Genomic DNA, 25,370 nt, shown 5'->3' with positions numbered 1-25,370 from the left:
GGCCACTATCCCTGTGAGTGCTAGCCATTCCTACTGGGGTTGCAAATTGCGGCTACCTCATTAATTAATGAGGCATGCAATTTGAAACGTCATTAGGAATCGCACAGTGTCTCAGAGATTGTTGTACATCCCAATTTACGTGTCGCAAATTGCGAGTCACATAGCGACGCAGTTTGCGAGTTGCGAAATGTAAGGGTCGACATCTGGCCCTAAGTACTGTAAAAATACAGACCTGGCACTTTTTTTTAACAGCTACAGCTTCTTAATGAAATTTCATGAACCTGAATAGAGAAAAATATTATATTTTTCTAACAAAAAGAGAACTGGTACTACTGCTAATGTTTTACATTGTTCACAAACATTGTTGGTCTAACATGCAATCTTAATAAAAGATATAGGCCCAGATGTAGGTAATAGCGATTTACTGAATGGTAAATACCGAATTTTACTGATTCGGTATTTACAATTCGGTAATTACTATGTAGGTAAATAATTCGGTAAAAATACCGAATCTATAAGATTCGGTAATTACCGATTTGGTAATTACCGAATCGGTATTTTCCATTGATTCCTATGGGCCTTGAAGCCCATAGGATTCAATAGCAAATACTGATTCGGTAATTACAGAATCGGTAAAATTACCGATTTTACAAGTGGGACAGGGTGTCACTTTGACACCCTGTTGCACCCCTGTTTCGGGCTTGTGTGCCATGTGACACACAGACATGCCCTTAGGGCATGCTTGTGTGCCATGTGACACACAGACATGCCCTTAGGGCATGTCTGTGTACCACATGGCACACAAGCATGCCACACACAGACATGCCCTTAGGGCATGCTTGTGTGCCATGTGACACTCAGACATGCCCTTAGGGCATGTCTGTGTGCCATGTGACTCACAGACATGCCCTTAGGGCATGTCTGTGTGCCACATGGCACAGGTGTACATGCACAGATGTGCATGTACACTGTCATTCGTTATTTACCATGGAATAGTATTCCATGGTAAATAAGGATTCGGTAAGGGCCTGTGGCACTGATTACAGTGCCACCTACATATTGATTTACAGAATCGGTATATTACTTATTCGGTATTTTACCGATTCTGTAAATTTACAGAATCGGTAAATATACCGATTCTGTAAATAATATGCCCCCTACATGTCAATTCCCGAATACCGATCAGTAACGGCCGAAATCGGCCGTTACCGACCGGTAATGGCCTTCCTACATCTGGCCCTAGATCTGTTGACAGTGGGATTCAAATGAGTTTATTGAATTGGACCAATCCAAACAAAAGTCCCTAAAAGAAAGGGGGACTTGCACATATGTCCCCTACTTGTCTAATTATCATAAGGAAATATACCATACATAATAAATGACATTAACTGAATACATTGATACAAACATTTCCTTATACACCTCATGCCATGAGGATGCATAGAGAAGATTTCTCTTAGGGAGTGTTTCTCAGAGCGTACCTGCTTTCTATTGAGCCTTTGCTACTGACTGATGACCCCCATGCAAATGCATGTCAGAGGACCCAGTGCAGCTTGCAAAGGAAGACGCATAAAGAAGGTAGCCACAGAAGATGGCCTTAGCATCAAGTCCACTTAATATGTTATTTCGGAGACTATGAAGACATTTCCATGTGTTATGTGGAAAATTATAGAATGGTCACCCTTCCCAATCCACTGCTGATGCATCACTTTTACCAATAAAATCTCTCTTACTAAAATTTCTGAAAGTGACAGAATAAATTTTTCCACCTTAGCACAGCATTAAAAGAAATATAAATTAAATCCACTAATCCAGATAAAATGGGCTTATGTGCTTCAAGATGCTGGAAGCCATAGCTTATTACCATGTCCTCCAACCAGTGCTTAATTTGAACCAGTGGTTTACAGTGCTCAGCGCTGGCACTTATTTGACATCACACGACTTAGGAAAGCTACAACATGGTGGCTGTTTGTGCAATATAGAGAGGACCACAACAACAGTTGTTTATTAAGCAAATAGACATTAAAACAGCTAATGTCTGCCTCCCAAGCCATTCTTACAGCTGTTGGTGGCCTCGAATACTGCAAATTATCACACTTGTAGCAGTGTGCTGGCTAGTAGTTTTGTAAGTAGTGTCATTGGCAGCGACGCAATGGCAATGGCTGATGTATCCTGGGAGGGCCTCCTGATGAGGGCCCTGCCACTTATTATTTTAAAAATTAAGCACTGCCTACAATATCTTCTTACACCCACAAAACAAGCTCTTGGGTTCAATATTATTGCTGAAACTCATACATGGGTTGGTTTCCTATTTTTTATTTTCTGGGGAGTAAATATGTTTTAATTCAATCTACAATTGAGTAACGTTGGTTTTGGGACTAAATGCTTGAGAAGTCAATAAATATTAGTCCCTTTCCAGGATTTCTGCCAGGAGGAAGGAGTGAAATTTGCCAGAAGCTTCAGAGAGGAAGAATCAGGACAGGTGGTTCACAGCCGCAGCTACTCAAAAACCAAGGGATCCAGGGGCATATTACCAACAACTAGCGATAATTATCGCTATGTTGGCTTAGCGGCAATATTTTTATCGCCGACCTGCGGCGATTTTTATCGCTTAGGAACCTTGCTATTATCAAGGTTTATCTCCTAAGCGATAAAAATCGGCCGAAATGCATGAATATCGCTGAAAAGTCAGCGATATTCATGCATTACCGAGCTAATGCTCTTAGCCATGATATCCACCTACCATTGGATAACATGGCTAAGAACTGCTCAGGGGCAGGTGTTAGCTTTTGGAGATATTCGCGCTTAGCGCGAATATCTCCAAAAGTTGGTGATAGGAGATAGCGATGTTAGCAATTGTTTCCAGTCGCTAACATCTTGGCACGCCCACTTTGCATGTCATTAGTGATAAATTTCACTGACATGCAAAGCGGGGCCCAAGATGGTTGCTATCTCCTACTAGCTGTCGCTAACTGGTGTTAGCGACAGCTAGGTAATAGGGAGATAATTTTATCTACGCTTTCTTGGCTTTTAAAGCCAAAAAAGCGGAGATGAACCCCCTTGATAATATGCCCCCCAGTGTCTCAAATTTCTAGAATGAAAATAAAGGGACACTTATATTTAATCCAAATGGGATGCACTGCACTGGTCTAGGTGAAACTGGTTGGGTCTGCAGACCACCAAAATGGAAGGCGTTTCAAGAGATACGAGCGGTGGAAAAAACACTTTATGGATAAAGACTAAACCTAGCGGCTACTCTGCGACGCTGCAAGTACTCACTGCGAGCTCCCACACACCTAGTATCCAAGAGGAGGGCACACTTTGTGCTCTTGTGATAATTTTGTCGGCATTCACAGATACCATTACAGAGAAGGGGAGATAAAGTTTCACAGGTTTTATGTGGAATTTACTAAAAGCAATACATTCTGAGCCCTTGCACACCCATCCCACACGCGGAACGCCAGACTCAATCGCCCCTGTAAAATGAAATATGGGCACAATGGGAACATATAGTTAGCAGGTTTGAGATTTTGATGGGTTATGGGAGGGGAGTCCAATGGAAAGCTGATGCTGCTGTGCACCGAGGCCATGGGAAGCAGAAACTGTGATAATCCGGCTTCCTTTTTGCAAATATCTGGTGCTGGGCCGGTTCCCGCTCGACATACTTATTATTTTCCATTCTCCTGGTGAGGGGGCGAGGTTGACGGCCAGGGCTCAGGATTTCCCTGTTTGGCCTGGAACCCCGCAGAGGGCTGGGGAGGCAGAGTTGAGTGGGAGAGATTATCAATTTTCAAAGAAGGCCACATAGTCAGTGAATCTGGCCAGCTGCTGTTCATTTTGAATCAAAGCCAGGGGGCAGACTCTGGCTTCTTGGGCATCACCATCCGAGTAGCTGAATCCGCCTGCCAGCCTTGCTCCAAAACATCTTTCAGAGCGTCCTCAAATTGAAACCCCACAAAGGTGGCAAAGCCATCAGCAGTGATGGAGGTGTTAGCCTGTGACTCCACCCCAAAAGCTTGCTGTCTTGTAGTGTCTCTCAGCACATTCATGATGACTTGAATGTTTTCGGACCATGAGTGTGCCCCAATTGATGTGTAGTTTCCAGGAAAATCTTTTTGTCAAAATATATGGGTTGGTTTCGTTATTCTGACGTAAAATTAAATGAGTTTAATTTTCAGGTCAAAACTATAAGGACTTGTTAAAAACCGCGGTGGTAATTTGTTCTGCTTACTTCTTGTTTTGCAGCCTATCTTCACAATGAGTGCTCAACAGAACCAGCTCAGAGATTTGAATGGGTCAGAATATCGTTCGATGATGAAGCAATTTTCCGGTCACACTGTAAGTAAAACACATCATTTGCCCTCAGTGCAGACTTTATTTGCATTTATTTAGGTGACAGGATGCTACACTGACAGACACTCTTGACTTAATTGACAATGGCTGGACAATGTTCTTTTAACTACTTTATATATCAAGACAAACCAATCAAGGTCCTGCCTTCAAATTATTTAGTGGTTATTGGTATTGAAGCATGCGTAGAAGAACACAAGTTATTTTGTAACAAAGTCTAGAAATGTTGTTGTGTAGTGGAAGCTAATATTGCAGCTAGATATTTAACCACTGGTTCAGATTAACATGCCCAGGAGCATATGTTTTGCAACCAACAAAGCCTGAAAAGCATCCACTACAGGTCATGGTGCTCCATTGAGTCAAATGATTGTACTTTGTGGTTAGTTGTGGCCAGATTAGTTCAGCAGAAGACTAATGTAATGATTGAGTCATTAGAAAATATTTTAGAGGCCAAGGGGTTATAAATCATTTGTTAATGTGGCATGGGTAATGATGAACTCAGTTGTAGATTGCAAGAGTGAACTACTGGTCAGGCTCTTTAACTCATGAATTTAAAACAGTGCAATATTTTCTCGGATTGGTTCAGGTCAAATAAGTGCAGAGAAAGGAGTTCCTTTAACTTGTGGATGCAGAACTAGGGACACTCGGTGTAGCATAGAAAATCTCCAACAAACGAGAAACACATTTTTCTAATCCCTGTAGAAATTCAGAGTTGCAGCTTTTCAAAAGGCCCTGAGGAAATAGCTGAACTGGGTAGCAATTTGGCAGATCCCAAACAATTGTCTAAAATTGAGAGGCATGGGCTACACCTTTGGAAGGATTGTATTGCTACCCTCATCTATGATTCACAAACATGCAACTGTCTAAATAGGTTTTATCCTACAAGCAGGCAAAAAGACTATGTACCATTTCACAAACATGTTGTGCTTCCTAGACCAACTTAGTCATCAGTCACCAGCTTCCTAGGTGCCATCAGCAAAGACGGGGCAGTCAAAGTTCTTCATACCTGGCTACCACTTGATGGAACTCTTTGCCAGCTTCTCTATGAGGCGAACATAAGCCAGCCACCATGATGGAAACATTCAAGACCTATTTGTTTTATTAGAGCGTCTCTAACTTTGTATTCCTTCCCCTCACCTTTGTAGCAGACATGTCTATTTGCATGTACAGGGGTGGGAGCACACCACTTCACGTCCCAGCAAGGGCCGCCCCTGGCATTACGGTAAATGCAGTTTCAGTTACTTGTTTGCTTCAAGAGTGTTCGAGTGTTTCGCCACAGTTGGCGCAGATAGTGCTGATCTCTATTATTATAGTCTTTCAAATTGTGGGGTTTGCTGAGTAGGCTGCCAACATCTTTCTCAGGTCAGGAACCTCTCACAGGCATGCGGGTGCTTCATCCACGAGCTCAATGACTCACAAGAGTACTATTAAACAGGAACAGGGGTGGAAGCACACCGCTTCACCTCCCGGCAAGGTTCGCCCCTGGCATTATGGTAAATGCAGTCTCAGTTACTTGCTTGCTTCAAGAGTGTTCGAGTGTTTTGCCACAGTTGGCGCCAACAGTGCTGATCTCTAGAGATCAGCACTATCTGCACCAACTGTGGCAAAACACTCACCACTATTGAAGCAAGCAAGTAACTGAAACTGCATTTACCATAATGCCAGGGGCGAGCCTTGCTGGGAGGTGAAGCGGTGTGCTCCCGCCACTGTTCATGTCTATTTGCATGTGTGAGTTACAGAAGACAAAGAAATAAATACTTGGGTTTTGCAGAGCCCGAAGAAATCAAATATATGGGACACTCATGTACATTGCAATGGATGTCCTGAATTGTATGTCCTACCCAGAAGTCAATGAGGCATGTATTTGTAGTAACACTGGAGCACCCCTGAATTATTGGGCTAACTTGGGTGAAAAGCTCTAAAACTTTCAAGGCATAATCCATAGTTCCTTACACTTGATATAGCAAAAAGATTTTTTGCACAAAGAACCCCAATTTTTAAATTGGTTCTGGTTTAATTAACCTCAAACTTCTGCTCTCACCTACTTTATATCGTAGAATTTGCCGTTATTATACATAAGTTAAAATTAATTGTGTGCGGCCTCCTTAAATATATATGTTAAGGTATAAGTTCCCTTATTGGTAAGTGCCCACAATTCAACTTCTAATAAATATTTATTTATTTTAAATTTCTCCTCACTGATTTCACTCACTTGCCTCTTTCAGCACTTACTATGTAGAGAGTTGGTCAGAAAACTGTCCAGATAATTATTAAATTCATGTTTGTGTCGTTGTATTTGCAGCCTGCCTTGCAGTTTCTGGAAGGATATGGGACTGAAGATATCATAATAGCAGAACTTGAAGGCAACTCAAATTCCTTGTGGACTATCAGCCCTCCCAGCCGATTAAAGATGATAGAAGGACTCCAGAACATGGATTATGAATTCTCACTTGTTATTTTTTGGAGTATTCAGAGGTATAGTTTTATTTTTATGTTGTTATTTTTGGCATCATTGAATCATCAACGAAAAAGTGAATATCATGTCCCTACTAGGCTGGTATCAGTACAATTCCAAGTCTTGAACTGAACTTGCACTTTCTCTCTAGTGGATATGGTTATAGCGTGTGCGGAACTCCATGCCGATTGGGCATTTAATCTCTCCCTAAAGAAACATATTTCATCACTATTGAAAGGACAAATAAATTGCTTAATGTGCAGCATCTGGGCAGTGTGTGTCGATTGACCATACCTTTAGCAGTGTCATTCTTGTATTATCCGCACAGTCTTTATACAACACTAACTCCACAAAGACTGCTATGTAAAGAGACCCTGTCCATCTAGCAAAACAAATAGGCTGAGCAAATGAATAGATATGAGGCAGCAGCATTGCAGATAGTTCAGAGTATCCCCTACTGCTTAACATCTGCAAATCACTGTGATTTACAGAAGTAAATTGGGAAGCAACTCATGGCTTACCCTGTGGGCAGAATTGAGATACTCCCCTGATAAAACCACAACTGACATTTACTTCTTCGAACGTAGGGTAACTTTCAAATCAAGAAAATAAGTACTGTTGTGTTAATCATAGCACTCTCTAACCCTTTAAGTGGTTAGTTCTGCCGTGATGGCTTTGTTAATTCCAGGGTTGTGGTGGCAGTCCCAGTCCAACCAAGAGCACTGGATCAGAACTTTAGGCATGCATGATGGGCACTCATCTTCAGTAACTGCGACCTTTCAAACCTAGTACAGTAGGGCGACCGGTCACAGTAGTTGCAACCTCTGGGCCGTGTTTTCAGCGTGTGTGTGTGTTCAACAGCTGCAGCCATTGAGCTGATTGGGGGCTTCACCGAAGAGGGATCTTCTGCTTCCAATGTCAGGCAGTGGCAGCACCAGTCTCTCAATCCCATGACAGGTTTCAAGATGACACATTGTGCTTCGCTAGTGAAATCCTTGAGGCAGTTCACCATGGGAACTGCTGGGGAGATCCATTACCTCACACAACCACACATCATCAGTCGCTCCTGGCGTCGGTCTCAAAGTGTGTGCTGCAACAGCCAAAGAGACAGGGGTACCTCTCGTAGCAGGGGTCACTCCTGGTATTGTTCCCTCTGCCAGCATCCTCGAGTCGTTCCTCATGCTGGGAACATGTTGGGCGTCTCCTCTTTAACAACCTCTCCTCCTACACAGCCTGACACTTTTCCTCCCTCTTTCAGCAGGAAAGCAGGCTTCTAGGCACTAGATAGATGGTCACCTCCTCCAGCAACAAGTCCAGATTTCAGGTGACTTCCCCTCTCCTCTGGAAGACTTGCTGTTATGTAGCCACTTAGCAGTCCTTTCAGTATTCAGGGGAACGCTCTTTTTCTTGGTCATGAAGAACTTTCAACTGGAACCAAGTAGGGTTGTTTGGATCCCACATTGTTACTCATTTCCTGATAGAGAAAGTGGATCTGCTGTCTAAGTTTTCAGAATCAATATGGATTATTTCTCTTGCAAATGTAATTTTCTGTTTTTTTCTTAGACACACACTCTTGATGGCTCTCACAGCAAGTAGCAATGAGGCTTGATTCCATAGGATGCATCCAAAACAAGGGCGAGCAAAGTCTAAAATATTTGCAACAAGCTTCCATCAGCCTTTTTCAAATAGTTAGCTGTGGCAGACACATGACAGGCCTTGTCTAGAAACGACCTCATCATGAACAACAAATACTGCAATCCCACCCCACACACATATCATTCACCAAATGGCAGGACTCATGAAGAACTATTTAGAAGCCCTCTGTTAACATGGATCTGATTGAATTGCTAAGGGTAACTGTTGGACCTAGATTTGTCAGGTCACATAGGGTAGCCTGGCCTAGGGCAAGACAATCAGTTATTAGAGGCACATGTGTAAAGGTTGCTCACCACCCAGCAGTAACTCCCTGCAATTCCACTCAAAAATGACACTACACCTTAATTTTTATAAAAGTAGAAAAAGCTCTATATTTTCTCTTGTTGTCAGTTACTTATTTTCTTTGGTTCATTTGTTGTTTCAAAATCACTTTTACAATGCAAATTAAGGCTCACATTTCTTCATCATGTAAACTCTTCCTCTCCTCCTTACTTAGCTTATTACTGTACTTTTGATGTTACATTAAACATTCACTTCAGTTGAAAACCTTCAGGCGTATACACTTAAATTGGCACCTTGGCACCCAAAGGGTGACACTCCCTCCCTTAGAACAGATGACTATTTTAGGGTTCCAATGGACAGGTTCAGTGCACAACACAGCTTATTTGTACAGCCTAAATACTTTTGGTCAAGCAAGCCCAGAGCTTCTTTCCCCCCTCCCGCCTCTGAAAGAGAATACAGATCTTTAGCATAATTCCCACTCTTGGCGGCACACAGGGGTTAAAGTAAACGTCACTGGGCAGTTGCCCTCTTTATTCACACCGTTTCCTCACTTTGCCGGGTCAATAGACCTTAGTCTCAGTCTCCTCTCCTTCAGTTTCTCAGTTAACCAAATACTGGCTGTCTATGGAGCACCACCCCTCCTTGGTGACACACGGGGGTTGCCCAGTGAATTAACAGCCCCTCCCTTCTCCACCTTACTTGGGACCATAAGCGGTAACCACAGCAGCCAGGGCTTCACTCTTTAAGTCGATGCCTCCTTCATAGGCCAGGCCACATGCCCAGCAGCCCCACAACTAAGGAAGGCCTCCTCGAGGCACCAGTGGCCTGGAATTGCCACTCGCGTCCACTCCCTCCACACGAGTGGTCACGCTTCTTCTCAGGCGCGATGGGCGGTGTCCCCGCGGGCGCCACCTCCCTCGCTGCCTCCTACGCCGCCCACCTCACCTCTTGGTAGTCGCGCCTCCACACAGGCGCCACGGAGCAGTGTCTCCGCTGGGCGCCGCTGCACACGCTTTCTCCTGCGCTTCCCACCTCACTCCTTGGGCAGCCGCGCTAGAGAACAGGCGCGAAGGAGCAGTGTCTCCGCCCGGCGCCGCCTAATCACGATCTCCGCGCCTCGGGACATGCGCGAGGGAGCGGTGTCTTCCGCCTCAGCTGGCGCTATTCACAACACTTCTCCAGGGGCGATGTACCTCTTCAGACCCGCGCGGAGTTCCAGGGGCTCCTCCTCGACTACAGCTCCTCAGGGACCCTCGTGGATTCGCGCTGCGCTTCTCACAAGGCTGGTAAGTCAGTCTTTTGGAGCCTTATCAAGGGGGTGAGATGAATGTTCAGAAAGGACCTGAGGGGGGCCAGCAGGAGCTTGAAGGGCCACTTCCCTCAGGGGTAATGAACCACACCGGGGCTCAGTCAAAGGGACTCAGGGGGGAGCGTCCTCAAGTGGAAAGTGTCAGCCTTAAAGGTAACTAATTACTACTTGTGCGCCACCCTCCCCAGGTCACAGCCTCACTCCGCAGGTTCTATGGTCATCACAAAATGGCTGCCTTGCATCCTGCCTTATATAGGTCTCCCTCTGAAGGTCCAGCAAAGTCCAGAAGGTTCTGGAAAGGCTCTATGTTAACCTATGGGGCTTTCTAGGGGATGACAGTTGTGGCAGTTAATATCCACCATTTTGTTGATCTGGGTGAATCCCAGTCAGAAAAGGCACCTAGGCCTGAGGTGAAAAACTACGAGGGCAAAAGAGCATCTATCCCCCAGGCCAACTCCATAAAAATAGTCCAGTGGACACAAAAAGATAGAAAGGGAATGAGGGGCAAAAAGGGGACAAAATAAATAATTAATAGGAGGGACTACCCAAAGGCAGACAGGTCTAACACGCGTCCCCCCCAGCTGAAAGTGGGGAGAGCTACCCAACCCCTTGGGAGTCCTCATCACTAAGGCGGAAATACCTGGAGAGACCGTCTGCATTGGCGTGGTCCACTCCAGGCCGATGTTCCACCCGGAAGTCCATTCCCTGTAGGGAAATGGACCATCTCAACAGCTTGGGATTTTCCCCCTTCATCTGCATCAGCCAACGAAGGGGGTGGTGGTCAGTCTGAACAAGGAAGTGCAAACCAAACAGGTATGCCTGCAGCTTCTTCAGAGCCCACACCACCGCAAAAGCCTCCCTTGTTGTAACTTGGCCAACTCCCATTTCAGTTGCCTCTTTTCCCTCCTGTCTGTGAGTTCCGCTTCGGTCAAGCTTCCCCCGGAGACACTACTGCCCACCCTAGAGGAGGTCATTGGTCCTGGGAGTAGGTTTCCCACTTCAGGGTGGAATAATCCCTCTACCTCTATGACCGTGTCCCGGTCTGTCCCCTCATCCTCCTCTTTCCCTTCTCTGCGCGCTTCCACCCAAGCCCTCAAACCGGTCTGGAGTTCCCCCTTCTTGGCACCACGCTTAAAGAACACTCCCATTTGTTGACAGAAGTCTTTTAGCTGGGCCACTGAATAAGTGTCCAGTTCTTCCAGTGCAAATTCCATTTTGCTAAAGGCAATTCAAGGTCAAGCACACAAAAAGAATAGAGTTACAAGGGCAACCTGAAGCTACCTCCACCCCACCACCAGGAATAAATTTGGAAAAAGCAAAAGGAAAAAAAATTAGGAAGTCCGCCAGGAGAAAACTCCAGGTGTAGGTTAGTGGATTACACTTAGTTACTGCAGAGTAGTCGCAACCACAGTCAACATCCCACCGCTAGACACCAATATGTTGGACCTAGATTTGTCAGGTCACATAGGGTAGCCTGGCCTAGGGCAAGACAATCAGTTATTAGAGGCACATGTGTAAAGGTTGCTCACCACCCAGCAGTAACTCCCTGCAATTCCACTCAAAAATGACACTACACCTTAATTTTTATAAAAGTAGAAAAAGCTTTATATTTTCTCTTGTTGTCAGTTACTTATTTTCTTAGGTTCATTTGTTGTTTCAAAATCACTTTTACAATGCAAATTAAGGGTCACATTTCTTCATCATGTAAACTCTTCCTCTCCTCCATACTTAGCTTATTACTGTACTTTTGATGTTACATTAAACATTCACTTCAGTTGAAAACCTTCAGGCTATACACTTAAATTGGCACCTTGGCACCCAAAGGGTGACACTCCCTCCCTTAGAACAGATGACTATTTTAGGGTTCCAATGGACAGGTTCAGTGCACAACACAGCTTATTTGTACAGCCTAAATACTTTTGGTCAAGCAAGCCCAGAGCTCCTTTCCCCCCTCCCGCCTCTGAAAGAGAATACAGATCTTTAGCATAATTCCCACTCTTGGCGGCACACAGGGGTTAAAGTAAATGTCACTGGGCAGTTGCCCTCTTTATTCACACCGTTTCCTCACTTTGCCGGGTCAATAGACCTTAGTCTCAGTCTCCTCTCCTTCAGTTTCTCAGTTAACCAAATACTGGCTGTCTATGGAGCACCACCCCTCCTTGGTGACACACGGGGGTTGCCCAGTGAATTAACAGCCCCTCCCTTCTCCACCTTACTTGGGACCAGAAGCGGTAACCACAGCAGCCAGGGCTTTACTCTTTAAGTCGATGCCTCCTTCATAGGCCAGGCCACATGCCCAGCAGCCCCACAACTAAGGAAGGCCTCCTCGAGGCACCAGTGGCCTGGAATTGCCACTCACGTCCACTCCCTCCACACGAGTGGTCACGCTTCTTCTCAGGCGCGATGGGCGGTGTCCCCGCGGGCGCCGCCTCCCTCGCTGCCTCCTACGCCGCCCACCTCACCTCTTGGTAGCCGCGCCTCCACACAGGTGCCACGGAGCAGTGTCTCCGCTGGGCGCCGCTGCACACGCTTTCTCCTGCGCTTCCCACCTCACTCCTTGGGCAGCCGCGCTAGAGAACAGGCGCGAAGGAGCAGTGTCTCCGCCCGGCGCCGCCTAATCACGATCTCCGCGCCTCGGGACATGCGCGAGGGAGCGGTGTCTTCCACCTCAGCTGGCTCTATTCACAACACTTCTCCAGGGGCGATGTACCTCTTCAGACCCGCGCGGAGTTCCAGGGGCTCCTCCTCGACTACAGCTCCTCAGGGCCTCTCGTGGATTCGCGCTGCGCTACTCACAAGGCTGGTAAGTCAGTCTTTTGGAGCCTTATCAAGGGGGTGAGATGAATGTTCAGGAAGGACCTGAGGGGGGCCAGCAGGAGCTTGAAGGGCCACTTCCCTCAGGGGTAATGAACCACACTGGGGCTCAGTCAAAGGGACTCAGGGGGGAGCGTCCTCAAGTGGAAAGTGTCAGCCTTAAAGGTAACTAATTACTACTTGTGCGCCACCCTCCCCAGGTCACAGCCTCACTCCTCAGGTTCTATGGTCATCACAAAATGGCTGCCTTGCATCCTGCCTTATATAGGTCTCCTTCTGAAGGTCCAGCAAAGTCCAGAAGGTTCTGGAAAGGCTCTATGGGGCTTTCTAGGGGATGACAGTTGTGGCAGTTAATATCCACCATTTTGTTGATCTGGGTGAATCCCAGTCAGAAAAGGCACCTAGGCCTGAGGTGAAAAACTACGAGGGGAAAAGAGCATCTATCCCCCAGGCCAACTCCATAAAAATAGTCCAGTGGACACAAAAAGATAGAAAGGGAATGAGGGGCAAAAAGGGGACAAAATAAATAATTAATAGGAGGGACTACCCAAAGGCAGACAGGTCTAACAGTAACCCTGTCTCCATCCTTCCTCTTCCTCTCTTCCGTGTCTGGGTGTCCACCCTCCAGCCACAGTGTTGCAGTCAATACACATCCACTATCTGGGGAAGCTGTATCTTTCCTCAATAAATTTCCAGGCTAAACTAGGTCAATCCAAAAAGAGTCCACTAGTCACAGAACTCAAACTTACAGAACCCTACTACCACACAGGTTCTGCAGATTTTCTGCACATATATGCACTCTACATGCGTGCAGAATGTCAGCACATGGGTCTGAGATTCACATAATAGCAGAACCTTTCACAAGAGGGGTCAGTACAGACTGCTCTATATTGACAAAGGAAAAAAGGCCTCATTATACTAATTATTCTCCAAACAGTATGAGTACCCTGCCATCACGGCTTTATGTGACTTATCTAGGTCATGGAGAGTAGTGTTATGCCAGCACTGAGGGTACACTTGACATACCACTCTGCTCACAGAACAGGTTTGATCGTTGCTTCACATGGATAGGTCTCGGCCTACGAGTACACACTAAATTAGCATGAACGCAAGGCCAAACAAAAATTCAGATACCAGTTTCACATGCATTCAGGCACTCGAGGGAGGGGTACATGTCCATTTACCATGCCAGAGACATTCCTGTCTAAACACAAGGTTTAGGCTTTTTTTCTGAAATGACTCTGAAGTGAGGAGGGCATTTTGTGAACACATAAGATCATAGAATAATAATGGCTGTTTCCATTTATATTTTTTTTTATTTTTGATCTGGAGATCACAGATTTTCAGGTTCTATTCTTGGGATGCAGAATGGTTAAGATTAAGAGATTTGTACGTGATACAGTAGGTCATTGAGATGATACAGGTAAGTCGGCGTAGGTCCATCAAGGTAGATGTGATGTGATTGAGCATGTAATTTCACTTGAAAATATGGTGACTGCATTCAGGATGCTTTTCATGAGTGTCAGTGAGGTGTGAGGTAGGTCAGCCAAAAAGAGCATGTCATCCATCTAGATGTGAGGGGCAATAGCTTGAATGGAGGATTAGAACGTATGTTCTATTAGGTGTCCTCTAGATGTGAGGGGTAAGAGCTTTGATGGAGGTTTTGAAATTGGAATCCATTAGATATTCTTTTTTAATTTGCAAGTTAGGGAAGTTGCAAGCATGAACTGTGAGTAATATTTGTGATGTAGTTTCCCGTGAACTAGGACAGTTGATCTAAAATATGATGGAGATTTTGAGCTTGGGAATTAATCATTTCAGGTTCACGTCTAAGAACATTGCATGACTAGATATTAAAATTAATGGTGCTCTTCAGTATTTAAATACATCCAGACTTGACTGTGGTGAGTTTTAGTTAGATGCTGGTCATCTACTTCTGGATGAGTCAGAGTCAGGACTTGAGGCTGTGAATGCTATTGCTCAACAAGATTTTTGCATGTTGTTGGAGATTTTCAGTGAGCTGGTATATGTCGACTCGGTGAGCCTCAGTGTCATATCAAAAGCATCAATGAAGAGTTTGAAGATATCTATGAATTGAAAACATTGTAGCAGAAATCCACATACATGTGATTGCTGCTGTAATTTGGACCTTTCAATTTAGAAAAAAATATGCTAATTATTTTGAAGAAAATTAATGAGAGTTCCTATTTTCTGACTTCGCTGACTTCACAAACAAATTTAATTATGATTGCCCCAAAGATAGAGAGGTTTCTCTTTTTATTGTCTTACCTTCTGAAGATATTAGACATTAAAGTTCGATGATATTAGTGTAAGATCATTAAACATCTTGGAATTTACTATACGCTCATTTTCCTAATGGAATACATTTATTTATAGGAGGAGACATTAGGAGAAAATGGCACATTACTTACCCAATGGTAATTCTGATTACCACTTTATGTCTGGGCATGTAATGATTTGTTGTCCAAAAATATTTGTAGTCCAGGTAGAAGAAATGTTTTTAGATTGTAATCAGAGTCATAGAGACATATCAATGTCGAACTTAGAGGTAGCTACAAGCCCTTCAAAAGTATAAAGTAAACGTTCACAGGTGCAAACAAATTTATGTTTGTCCTAATACAAGTATGCAAAAAGCATTACATGGAATTTCTGCTCAAATCCACATTAGTGCTTATTTAAACCTGTAATAAGCACATGCTGCAAAATAACTTACAACATGTAATTTGAGCCTTCATATCTTACATTGGAACGAGGTAAAGCAAGTAGGATAGCCAGTTGCCAGAGGTTTGGCAAATCTTTGCACGATCGCATTGTTGGTGATACTCATATATTGTTTGTGACGTGTGAATTGGTAAGTGAATTGTTTAAATTTCAATATAAACATGCTGTATTCTTGAGTCCTTGATTTTACTTGGGGATTTTAAAACCGTGCATAAGGATTTTTATCTGTTTTATGCTGGTGGGTATAAGATGCACCAAGTATTTTTTTCCTCTATCCATTGTAGTCAATCAACGCATTAGCTGATCGGACGAGTTGCTTTCTGGTCTTTTTTCTGTGTCATGTACTAAGTCCTAGTAGGCTATATGGGAACACCTTCATCACACCGGCAGCACACTAAATGCAAGTTTGTCTGTACCTAGCCAGGTCCAGGCCAAATTACACAAGAATTAGTTGACACTATTTGATATGCTGTTTCCCAATTATTACAGGTAATATCAAGAATAATTGGAATACCCTAAGGGCTATGATTCCTTTCCTGGTGACATTACGGTTGGAATTCTGTCACAAACCTTCTGCTAATAACCCTATGTTTCTGCATAATCTAAAATAGTTGTAGTTCCCCCTCTTATTGTGAAATCGATCCCTCGATATTCACTATCTCATTTTAAAATGACAGCTTGATTTGCTTTTATAGCAGAAATGTGGCTACATGAACATAACACCTCTGACATTGCAATGGCTGTGCCTGAGCGATTAAGAATTACCCATACAAACCGGGAATTACGCGGTATGTGTGGCTAATGTTTTTCGAGAAAACGTGAAGGTCTCTTTGACTTCTGTCGCAAATAGCTCACAATCTGTGGTTTTAGCATTTACACCTACCCCCTCAATGACTTTTTCGGTCACCGGTGTTCTGGTTTATTACCCACCTTAGCTTACATCTAATGTTTATTATGAATTTGAATAACAAATATAACTGCTAGGAGATTTTATTCTTAAAGTAGATGAAACTAGCACAATTAATACTAATAGTCTTATTGACTCGTGTAAGATTAATAATTTATCCTAATTTGTTGATCCTCATTCGCATGTGGCTGTACATTGTTTAGACCTGTTATTTGTGAATAAACAATTTGTATCCAAAATAAAGTGCAAACTAACCAGTTGGTCAGATCACTGTCAGATTAGTTTCAGGCTAACACTGGCAGGAGTCTCAAACATTTTCATTATCTTTACCAATAGCATTACTAGGAGAAATCTTTACAATGCCCCAATTAATATTCTCCATCTGTTGATAATTGGGGAAACTCCCGTGGTTAGTAAAAGACCTGAAGACAGCTGTTGAGAATACTAATCTGTGGATTTCCAATGTGGGTGAGAAAACTGCACTACGTAGTAAAGTAAGCCGGGCCAGGAAAACGCCTTCATACCAGTAGCGGTCTGAAGCATCAGCCCATGGCCCTTCAAAGTTTTAAAGAGCACCTGGCGTAAAGATTACCACCAAACCAGAGAGTCGTCTTAAGAGTATAAGCAAGCAATGTGAACAGCACATTGAGGGCCTCAATGATGAGTTGTTGTCATAGGGCAGCGCTGCAGGCCTTTCTGCTGAGCTGCCTTACGGCAAAAGAAATGTGAAGCAGTGCGTCGTATCTATTGTATACAGTGCATTTCTGTCCTTTTCCCCTGCGCTGACACACAATGTGATCTTCCTTGAAAACCTGTATTATTTGATCTTTTTATTGTACTTGCTTTTAAAGTTATATTACCTTGTTGGAAATATAACTCAATTGTGCTTATTAGTTTGGTGGAATCTTATTTGTGACGAACATAGAATATGTACTGTCTCATTTACTTTGGTATCTCAAAAAATGTAATCTGATTGACTTTTGTTAACCTTTACTACTTTTCTATCTTCACACTCATCACTTTCCTAAAACTTATGGATTTCTTTCTACCTCTTCTCTTTCTTTCCATTTCGTTTTTTTCTTCTGTCTATCTTTTCCTTTTCTCTTTTTTCTTTTTTTGTAATAAAACTCATAAAACATAGATAAATATTATAGGTTCATTTAGCTATTTCTCGTTACTAGATTTGTATTTCATAACTCTTAATTTTTTTAGGGGATTCTTTGTCCAAATGAGTTTATTAACGCTGTGCTTTGTTTAACTCGTTACATATTGCTTAACTGTTGTACTGTTTACTGCCTTTAACTTTCAATAAAAAATATTTTACAAAAAAATACTGTTCATCAGATTATATTTTAACAACGATATTGTGTTACCACTTATCCCCCTACAGGCCCCTGTGCAATTTCTAATTTTTAACCGTTGCAGGGTAAAAATAGTACATCTAGACAGGCTAACTTTTTAGAACAATATGTTTTGCATAGCATTACAAATGTTATCGGTTGTAAGCGTAATTTCTGAAGAAATTACGCTTATAGAAGTTCAACTTGCCTTGTCCTCGCTGGAATCTGGGAAAGCGGCAGGTCCCGATAAAATCCCTCCTGAACTATATAAAATTCTTAGTCAAACCTTAGGCCTACTTATTTACGATCTTTTTTTAGGGATTCAAAGGAGAGGTATTTCACCTACTTCATGGAGAGAAACAAATATAATTATTTTTCCAAAAAAGGGCAATTCTCTGGATCAACTCAATTCTGATTCCAAGTTATACGCCAAAATAATGGCCATCCGGCTCGGTCGGGTCATTAACCAGCTGGTCTCCCCTTGGCAGGATGGGTTCATCCCCGGCAAGGGCACGACCGATCACACTCGGAGAATTATTTCCCTGTTTGATATAATGTCTGGAACGGGGGGTCAGATGTTGATGATTCTGTTGGATGCCGAGAAGGCCTTTGACCGGGTCGCTTGGAATTTTTTATGGGCAACACTGACCTGCTACAATTTTGGTCCCAAATTTGTCAAATCTATAATGGCTATGCATATTGAACCGACAGCAAAACTACAAATAATGGGCTCTGAATCAAGTATAATTAGAGTATCAAGAGGCACACGACAAGGCTGCCCTTGTTCCCCAATATTATTTGCCCTTTATATTAACCCTTTAATTTTGACACTTCTAGAGAACACTCGAATCATACCTATAGTGGTTAATCATTTTGAAACTAAAGTATTGGCCTATGCCGATGACATTGTGGTATTAACACCAAACCCCTCCGAGGCAATGTCTGAAATAGAGACATTAACACAAACATATTGATTTTACTCTGGATATTCATTAAATAAAGAAAAAACAATCGTGACGTGCATTGATAATATCATCTGCAACGATCATAGGAAAACCGATAGTGCTACATACCTAGGTGTAAGCATAAGCCCCGATGTTACACAGACTCAACTATGAGCCCCTTCTAAATACTATTAAAAAAGATTTAGACCTGGTAAATTGTCTACAGTTATCTATAATCGGCACAGGAAATTTTTTGAAAATGAATATCCTTCCTAGGGTGCTCTATTTAATCCGAGCTATTCCTGAGAAGGTCCTCAAAATACTAGATTCTGTTATGTCTAAATTCATTTGGCAACAGGGTAAAATTAGAAGATCCTTGAAGTTCCTGTTGCTTCCTCAGAACAAAGGAGGATAAGCAGTTCTAAACATTCTGTTCTACCTCTGGGCTTCATTTCTGCAACAGATGGCTCTGCTTCTTAATTTCAATCCTAATCTAAAGACTTTTGAGGTTGAACATCTCCCATCTATCTATGAGCTATCCCTAGGTGAAAAAGCTAAAGGTCTCTTTTTAAGGCAAGTGGAGAAAAGTTATTCTAAAAAGAATAAATTCAAAGTTATCACCAGTGCATGGAAAATATGGCTGAAAACAGCGAAATATATGCACATCTCAAAATGTAATAGATATTCTCGCTTATGGCACTCTAACCTATTTCCTGAGCTAGGGAACGATGCTATCTCAAAGAAATGGCATTCTATTGGAATTAATACAATCGGTGACTTCTCGGGTGCGAACCAGGTTTCTACCTTTGCAGATCTGCAACAACAATTTCACCTTCCAAATGGGCACTACATTACATTTTTGCAGATTCATCTATTCTTAAACGCAAGGCCCCGAATATCAACTCGGGAAGAATTGAAATTATCGATACTATAGCTAAAAACAATACGAGAATAGGTACAATTTATGGGCAACTGTTGGATAAGCTACAAGATGATTTAGAGCTTACGGAAACTGTTTGGGCAGACAAACTTGACAATACAAATGTAGATATTGACACGAGTCTTTACCCATCATCACGTCTCCTTATGTCAGCCAGTTTAAAAGCCCAAACATATAAAACTATATATAATTTATATTTTACCCCGGCTAAATTATTTGCCTGGGGCAAAAGAGAGAATGACAACTGGCCTAGATGTCTTAAAGGCCCCGCTACATTAATACACATGTTTAGTGAGTGTGACCAATTAGCACCTATCAAAAAAATGATCGGTGGCTTCTGGGAAGAAGTGTTCGGCCATAAGATACCTGACTCCCAAACTCTATATCTACTAGGCACTGACAACACACTTAGCCTAAATAAGGACGAAGAGGCCATGCTTTTTATCGGAGCGGCAGTTCTCAGGGTAATACTAGCAGAGCGGTGGAAAGACTCAGACCCGCCGAGCTTTCAAATGTGGCTGGCCCGCTTTCTTGGTGTCTTTAACCAGGATAGCGCCATCTACTCCACCAGAGGGCTAAAATCGGCAATGTGTGGCAAGGTGATTTGGCAACCAATTACTAACTGGAGGAGGGGGCTTTGCTCAGAGTGATAATAATTTACTGTAATTTGTTTTTCTCTTATCATCTATTTCGCCCCTCTTTTTCTTTTCTACTGGCTTACTCTCTATCCCTATCATTATGAGAATGTATTATATATGAAAGTGTTTGTGCATTGTACAGTATTATTGTATTTGTACTCCTGTCTTTGCTGGCTCTGACAAATAAAAAAATTATAATAAAAAAAAAAATGTTATCGGCTGTGTGAACTTTTCTTATGTTACAGAAAGCTGTTTACCCTGTGACTACCGTACCACCAAAAGGAATATAACATTTCACAGCTTCAGTCAAAGGAATATTATTGGCAGAAATAGTTTTATAGCAGCGAGCGTGCCTGTATAGCTCTCTTAGGGCTAGATGTAGGTAAGTTGTATTTACCGATTCATAAATACCGAATTTTACCGATTCGGTATTTATGAATCGGTAAATATGAAGGGGGGGGAGATGTAGGTATTTCCAGATGTGGAAATACCGATTCGGTAATATTCGGTATTTACCGATTCGGTAAATACCGAATCGGTATTTCTATTGATTCCTATGGGCTGTGAAGCCCATAGGAATCAATGGTAAATACCGAATCGGTAATTACCGATTCGGTAAATACCGAATTCTGCAAGGGTGCAGGGGGTGTCACTTTGACACCCTCTGGCACCCCAAAAATTGGCATGTGCGCCATGTGGCACACAGACATGCCCTAGGGGCATGTCTGTCTGTCACATGGCTAGGTGTGCATGCACACATGTGCATGCACAACTGAATTCGGTATTTTAACATCCAATTTGGATTGGGTGGTAAAATACCGAATTTGTAGGGCCTTTGGGACTCTGAAGAGTCCCACCTACATCTGAAAGTTTCCGAATCGGTAAAAATACCGATTCGGTATTTTACCGATTCGGTAAATTTACCGATTCGGTAAATTTACAGAATCGGTAAAATATGCCCCCTACATGCCAATTCTTAAATACCGTTCGGTATTTTGGCTCCTACATCTGGCCCTTAATCTCTAAATTGCTTACATTTTCATTTGACTACAAAAACCATAACAAATATTTTCTTCTTTCCCATTTAATAGAAATCTCAGTCTTGGTGCAAAAGCAGAAATAACATTTGACAAGTACACAGTTAATCTGAAAGACGACACTAGAATGGAACTTGCAACAATGATGTCTGCCAATACAACAACGGAGAAAACATCGAACGTGTAAGAAATCTTCATCAAGAAAAGTTTTCAGTACTAAAAGTTGGATTTGGGAATGTGTGCACTAATGTGGGGACTTTTTTTATTTAGAAATATAACAAATATTTGTTAACTAACTTTCAAAAGTATATTTCTGAGACTGACAAAGAGTGTCTGTAAAACAATCTTCACCATTAAATTCGGCGTAGATTTTCTATTATTAACTTCAACGAGGCATTGTTTAGGGCTCCATATTTATGTTAGGTAGTACATTCTGCTGGCAGTATAGCCTAAGTACCTGGACATTTAGCGTCAGTGCAGTTCAATCGCCCATTAACATTGCACCAGCGGAACAGTGCAAACATTAGACAGTACTAGAATGCAAAGAAATAAAATCAGAGGATTAGTTACACTGTGAAAGGACAGCATTTGCACCAACAGGACTAGGACAAACATCGCAGTTTGCACACCTGCAAAACTGTACAACACCTGTTCAATATATGCCATTTGGCCCTAGTTTCATTTGCTACTCAAATATACACTCTGACGAATCATGTTACGTGTTTTAAGGACAACGTGACATTATTGATGACTCAGTACATATGAAACAATTTGAATAGCAAATTAGAATGTTACATACAGTTTTGCTGCCAAATTTATCAATCCCTACCAAGAATTGGTACGGACGGGCATACAGCTCACCACAAACATAAGATACAGTTTGATACAGAGATCACCTCATGAACAGCTGTCAACCAAATCACGGTGCAAGGCAGTTTTTGTCTGTTTGTAGTGGTGGTTTTACTGAATTTCTCCTGATTACTGAAAACACCTAAAATATACACACGCCAGCAAGCCCAATGACTGTAGTCGCTGGGATGATATATCCAGTGCTCTCAAATTCTTGAATTGACCGCCGATCCAATAAGGGATCAAGTTCAAAGGATTTACCATGGTGCACAAAGCAATCTCTTAACAAGGCTCTTGTTTGTGGCAACAGATCTCATTTTATCAGCAGTACAAATCAATGTGCTCTGGTAATCCCTTCTGGGCCATTGTGCCAAAACAAAAAAAATCCTGTTCCAGTGTGCATTCTTTTTCAATATAGACGGTTACATAGTGTATGTCATTGCACGTGAAAAAATGATAAAATAAGATGTCCTTAGTTTTAGATTAAATCATTTTAGATTAATATGTTTCGGTTAACTTTCATTCTATAAAGGGAAAAGTAATATAGCCACAATACATGTTTTGCAATAGGCTAACTAAACCTATACAATTGCAATGCAATCATCTCCTAGGTAATACATATGTGATGTGTGATGAGGAGCTGCCATCTCCCAATTGCCAATTTATATAAACTCACTGTATATGACATGATATTTCATATACACCCAACCTTTGCAACACTTTTTCCAGTGATTATGCTGTTGAGAATCAATACTGTGATTTCTACAGAACGGTGAGAAATTGACAAACATTGCACTTTTGCGGTTGAATGAACAGTTCTGTTTTGTGACAATTTCAGATGACTCTGTAAAATAATGAACAGTAAAAATAGGTAACTATTTAAGACAGAGCATAATTTTGCTCGAGTTTGTGTGCTTGGGCTTAAAATATGTAAATGTTAAAATATGTTTTTTTCCTCAGGGTCCTAGAACAAATCTATCCATGGTACATCAAAGCACCCAGTGATTCTACTACAAAATCCGTAAGACAGTTGCTGAAAAGTAAGTATATTACATAAAAATGGATTTGGCTCTATTTTATTTTATGCCACTAAAAAATATTTCATGAAAACATCTGACGATTTGCAGGCTAGCTGAAACATTTTCAGGAGTGACTATCATTGCTTACCAAAACCCCTGAAATTGACCTTTCCGAGAGTATGTTCACATAATATTTTCCACATATTATGTAAAAGCAGAATCTAAAAAAATTTAGATGAAGATAACACAGCATAGTTATCGTCAGCTGAACTGTTATGTGCATCTGCTCATCCTCCTGCTCATAGATGTGTGAATCCCTCCTCTCACACCTTGGCTTCCTACCTAACTACCATCAAAATGGTGCCCCCTGCAATCTGGAGGTTTGAACGTTAACAGTGACCACATCATTGTGCCTATTATCCTTCTGGCAAACCTATTGGATTTGCCAACCCTTGTTATTTCAAGACTCTGGAAAAAGATTTACTTCTGCACTTAGCATTAGTAAATCAGGGGCCATTTCCAGGGTGGGAATAGGTCAACAAAGTGTATGAATCATGGTGCAGGCAAGATGAAGTGTTCCAAGAGTAATTCGAAGTTACTGACCCCAGTTGTATCACATATTTCTCTTTGTTGTCCTGGGCCCTCCATACAGTTGACCCTCAATCTGGGGACCAAGTACCCTTTTTGGTACTTGATTTTAAGGACCGCAAAGTGAAGCAGACCAGGGCTGACTCAGGGAGGTGTTGTGAGCTAGAAACTCAGAATTCAGCAAACACAACAATACTCATAACTAAATATTACGCATAAAGTGACACATATACCTAACATTTCATTGGTATCAAAGTTAGGAATCCCTCATAAGGGAGCTCACAGAATAACCATGGTTCAAATCACCTACCATAAAAATGTATCACAGAGGGCAACTGACCACATAAACCTTGCCTGGTTACATTATATGTTCTATACCAACAGTTTGTGAGTCTTAGGCTTTGGGATTGTCAAGTTGATCACAAACAGGGTCTACTGCCTTTAACAATAACGTTTCCCCATTAGTAAAGCAAAGCTTTCAGCCTGAACATTAACATGTGGCCTTCTATTATAGATGAGACATAAGGCATGTGACCAGACCTCACTCTTATAATATGTCTTAAAATAAGATCCAAATTCTGATTATACTAATTAAGAAGACAAGCTATATCCCACAATCTCAATATCATGTTCCAGGTTACCAAAAGATCAAGACACTCTGGATTATCAAGCATGTGCTGTTGATCTTTAATGAGTTTGTGCTTGTTTTTGCCTTTTCTTTATTTTGTCCTGGCATCCAAGGATACCAGCTGTCAGGTGACCTTTCACTTATCCCTGACCAACTTAGGCACTCACCACACTTCTTCCACCCCAGCACCCTAAGGGAGGGCCGTTCAGCCATGTGGTCCTTCCAACTCCTCTGCTTATCTGAAAACCTCTGGTGTAGGGTGCTGAAGTTGGCTTCTCCCACTTTCTCACCTGAGCCTTCTTTGGGCTGTGGGGCATGGGTAGGTAGTGGGTCATGCTTCCCATGTCCCACTGGAAGGGCCAGGCTGTGAAGGCCCGAGAATCCCTTGGACAGGAGATTATTTTTTCACTGATAACCCCATCTATAAAAGGGAGGTATATCAAAACAGTATTTATGATTTGTTTTAAATAAAAGCCTACTTAAGAAAGGTTAATCACTGCAGCACAAATGTTTGCTGGAGATTTGATGAGGTTGGCAGGTGCCCCCACGCAGAAAGCACCAGGTATGAGGTAAAGTAAGAGCTTAGACTTGCTGCAACAAAATCAAAATCAAATCAAATGAGACTTTATTTCGGTTATGTTTCAAACCACAAAAGTGCACATATAAAATACATTGTACCTTTCAAATTTAAAAAGTCACGTTTACAAACAAACATTATATACATATTTCATTAGAGAGTAAGTAGACAAAATCAGGAATAGCGAGCAGTTAATATCGTATTAGCGGCATGATAAAGGTTGTTTCAGTAGGTGAGCTCAACATACATCAAAGGTGTTAATCACTGATCCAGGCAATTTCTAAATTTAACAGTT

At 42.2% G+C, this 25,370-nt stretch overlaps 1 protein-coding gene across 2 annotated transcripts in view; it reads left to right on the top strand.

Annotated features, from left to right (window-relative positions):
* Positions 1-25,370, top strand: part of PIEZO2 (piezo type mechanosensitive ion channel component 2) — a 1,179,452-nt gene that overhangs the window by 1,132,438 nt on the left and 21,644 nt on the right. For both annotated transcript variants that reach the window (XM_078688152.1, XM_078688151.1), the window contains 4 exons: positions 4,246-4,338; positions 6,653-6,825; positions 21,469-21,597; positions 23,224-23,303. In XM_078688152.1, the coding sequence (XP_078544278.1) occupies positions 4,246-4,338; positions 6,653-6,825; positions 21,469-21,597; positions 23,224-23,303 (475 nt within the window). The remainder of the gene's footprint in view (positions 1-4,245; positions 4,339-6,652; positions 6,826-21,468; positions 21,598-23,223; positions 23,304-25,370) is intronic.

The sequence above is a fragment of the Lissotriton helveticus genome, chromosome 4_1, assembly GCF_964261635.1.
Source record: "Lissotriton helveticus chromosome 4_1, aLisHel1.1, whole genome shotgun sequence".
Classification (NCBI taxonomy): Eukaryota; Metazoa; Chordata; class Amphibia; order Caudata; family Salamandridae; genus Lissotriton; species Lissotriton helveticus.
Note: the sequence above shows the minus strand (reverse complement) of the source record. Positions and strands in the feature narration are given on the sequence as shown.